The 3,166-nt window shown below is 60.4% G+C and overlaps 2 protein-coding genes across 2 annotated transcripts in view; both read right to left on the bottom strand.

Moving 5' to 3' along the window:
* The window catches only part of LOC104983482 (chromosome unknown open reading frame, human C14orf80), a 10,892-nt gene extending 9,834 nt beyond the window's left edge, over window positions 1-1,058 (bottom strand). The window contains exon 1 of the mRNA XM_010832916.1: window positions 1,028-1,058. Within this exon, the coding sequence (XP_010831218.1) occupies window positions 1,028-1,058 (31 nt within the window). The remainder of the gene's footprint in view (window positions 1-1,027) is intronic.
* Window positions 1,059-2,437: 1,379 nt separating this feature from the next.
* LOC104983481 (cysteine-rich protein 1-like) lies at window positions 2,438-3,163 on the bottom strand (the record flags this gene model as incomplete). Its single annotated transcript, XM_010832915.1, has 4 exons — window positions 2,438-2,569; window positions 2,659-2,705; window positions 2,785-2,842; window positions 2,933-3,163. Coding segments are annotated over 3 exons (330 nt in total), but the record flags the coding sequence as incomplete, so codon positions are not given.
* Between the last annotated feature and the right edge of the window lie 3 nt (window positions 3,164-3,166).

Here is a 3,166-nt window from a genome sequence, read left to right as displayed (position 1 = left end):
CAGCCTCTGCCTAGCCAGCCCCCTTTACCCCTTACCTCGTCCCCACCCCACCCCTACCTGCCTCTGTCCTGCCCCTTCAGCCTTCTTCCTACCACTGAAGAGCGGGATCCGCACGGCCACTTTGGAAAGCAGTTTGGGTAATTTCAGAGCTAGCCTTAAGTTTACCAGACGACCCCACAATAGAAGTGCCGGGAATCTACGAGGACTCGCCTAGACATGGAGGAGGGCAGATACAAAACACTATATGATGTGTTATTGTTCAGTTGCTTAAGTCGTATCCAACTCTTTGCGACCCCATGACTGCAGCATGCCAGGCTTCCCTGTCCTTCACTATCTCCCAGAATTCGCTCAAACTCATGTCCATTGAGGGGGTGATGCCATCCAACCATCTCATCCTCTGTGGCCCCCTCCTCCTGCCTTCAATCTTTCCCAGCGTCAGGGTCTTTTCCAACGAGTTGGCTCTTTGCATCAGGTGGCCATAATAGTAGAGCTTCAGCTCAGTCCTTCCAACGAATATTACTTTTCATCTATAGGAAGAGTCCAGAAAGCAAGTGTACAGAGACAGGAAGCAGGTGACCTGGACAGAGGCTGGGACCAGGGTGTGGCAGCAGGTGGGCATGAGGGAATTTTTGTGGGCAAGGAGACTGGTCTATAGTTGGATTGTGCTGATGGTTGCAGAACTCTGTGAACTGGTTAAAAAGCACGGAATGTGCATAGGTGAGTTTTATGGCATGAAATTATGCTTCAATAAAGCTGTAAAGAGGACAAGAGTAGGGGAGGGAGAGAAGGCAGAGAAAGTGCTCCCCAAACAACCCCAGCCTTGGCCAAGCCGACAGGAAGTGTGGTCACACCTGACTTCCCCATCTTCCTCCCAGTCCTTACCTTTGCCTGCCCCCATCTCAGGCACAGCCAGCTGCTCATCCCTTGTGTCCCCCGCAGAAGTGACCCCTTTCTCTAGAACTTGGCCTCTGACCCAGGCACCTGAACCCCAGGAGGCTGTTTCACTGGCCACCCACAAGCAGCTTACCTCCCAAGAGTCCTCCTCCCACCACGGTCATGGGGGCATTGCTGTCTGCCCCCTCACCCCCAACTTCAGTCCCTTCCAGGGTCCTCCTTCAACTAGGGCTGGGACCAGCACAGGCTTCCAGTCTGGCTGTCTTCGGTCTCTGAGCTCGGAGACTATCCTGGTTAGGCCCGCCAGCCGTAGTGCCGGCAGACTTTGCCCGAAGTGTTTCCTGAGCCCTTTTCCCTCTCTGGTCTTCGCACCTGCTGGGCCTTCTGCATGGAGTATCCTCCTTCCCAGCCTGAGGCCTGGCTGACCCACTCTTCTGCAGGCCTCAACTCTCTAAGCACTCATCCGCCCCTCACCCCCAGACAGCAAACCACACCGTGAGGCCAGGAGTCAGCTGCCTCTTCAGGGCTGCCTCCCAGCAGCTCAAGGCAGACTTTCCTGTGCACACAGTCCCCACTCTGCGCTTGCTCTGCCCACAAGCCCTCAGTCCCTGGGCCCCAAAGACACCTCCACTCCCGCAGCACTGAGACACCCAGGCTCACTCAGCCTCCTCTGCCCCCTCCTCCTCGGTCCCATCCATCCCCAGAGGCTCTCCAGCTCCCACCCCTCGGAGTTCTCTGAACCACCCAAATCTCTCTCTCTCTCACACACACACACACGTGACCCCACACACCTCCCTGGAGCCCCCGAAGCCTGTCCAGAGCCAGCCTGCCAGACCCATAGCCAAGCCATGGGGCAGGGCGGAGGCCACACACAAGGCTGAGATGACCCCTCTGGGCTCTTTAGATCAAGTTCTGGGACGGGGCAGTCTGCCAGAGCCAAAGCAGCAGTGACCAAGTAGGGGGAACGGGGAGGGCTCTGAGGGAGGCTCAGGCTGACATGAGAGTTTCCAGACAGCCCTCAGCCGTCGCTCCCCAGCCAGTCCTCACAGTCCCCCATCAGGCAGAGGCCACATGCTAGCCCCTGGGTGTAGGGTGGGGGCAGATGAGGCAGGTGGTGTCTGGGTGGATGCACGGAGGGGGCTGGCTCCATCTGGTGGGGTGGGGTAAGGAATAGAGACAAGGGTGGAGCCACAGGAAGTGGGGAGGGCAGGCAAGGGCTCCCCACCACAGCGCCCCAAAGCTTCTCAAAAGCGGAACCAGCTCAGCGATTCACCCTGTGGCCCTCTGTTCCTGCTGACCTGTTCCAGAACCAGGGAGGAGGGCTGCACATCTGCAGAGCTGGACAAGGGGCTGTCCAGCAGGGCTCCCCGCAGAGCACCCCTGCCCGACCAGGGCAGCAGGCAGCAAGGCTGGCAGCAGCAGGAAGAGGGAGTGCCAGCATGGCCTGGCGTCAGGACCCCCAGGAGTGCCCGGCGTGGCCTGGCGTCGGGACCCTGGCCACACCCCTGCACTGTTGCACCAGGGATGCAAACACACAAGCAGGTCTTCCAAGTGTCCGCATTTATTGAGGGCAAGGGGGGTCTATAAGGGGAGCCCCAGGTGCCTGTGGAGAAAGGCCTGCCATCGGCCTGGAGGACAGCAGCCCAGCGGGCAGCTGGAGATGGGTCTCCAAAACCTGTGCAGAGACACAAGGACAGAGGTGAGTGCAGGTCCAGGGTGCTCTCAGGGCCACTGGGCGGGGCGGGGTGAGGCGTCGGGAAGTACCTGGGTTTACTTGAAAGTGTGGCTCTCGGCTCCGCCGCGCCCAAAGCCTGCAGAGAGGTAGAGGGCAGGTTAGGGGTGGCCAGGGGCTGTGGAGGGCTGGGTCAGGCAAGGTCGTGGGGAGCATACCTTTGGGTCCGAACATGGCCGCGTAGCAGGGGTGGTTGCAGTAGGGCTTGCCTTCATGCTGCAGGGAGAGCGGCCATGAGAGTCTGCCGACCAGCCCTGCCCCTATCCCTCAGCCTCCCCGCTGGCCCCGCCAGGCCCCACCACCGACCTCCGCATGACCCCCGGAGGTCAGCGTCTTCCCACATTTCTCACACTTGAGACAAGGCCGATGCCAGTCCTTCCCCAGGGAAGTCACCCGCTCAGCTGCAGAGGCACAGATGAGACTCCGTGAAACGGGGCACACGCACACGCTCACACCCACGCTCTCCAGACCCCTCTGCCAAGGCCCGCCCACAGCGCCCCGTGGTCCACCCAGGGGCTCAGCGGCACCTGTGCCCCCGCG

Source organism: Bison bison, unplaced genomic scaffold (assembly GCF_000754665.1).
Source record: "Bison bison bison isolate TAMUID 2011002044 unplaced genomic scaffold, Bison_UMD1.0 scf7180017862837, whole genome shotgun sequence".
Taxonomy (NCBI): domain Eukaryota; kingdom Metazoa; phylum Chordata; class Mammalia; order Artiodactyla; family Bovidae; genus Bison; species Bison bison.
This window is presented reverse-complemented; position numbering and strand designations above follow the sequence as displayed.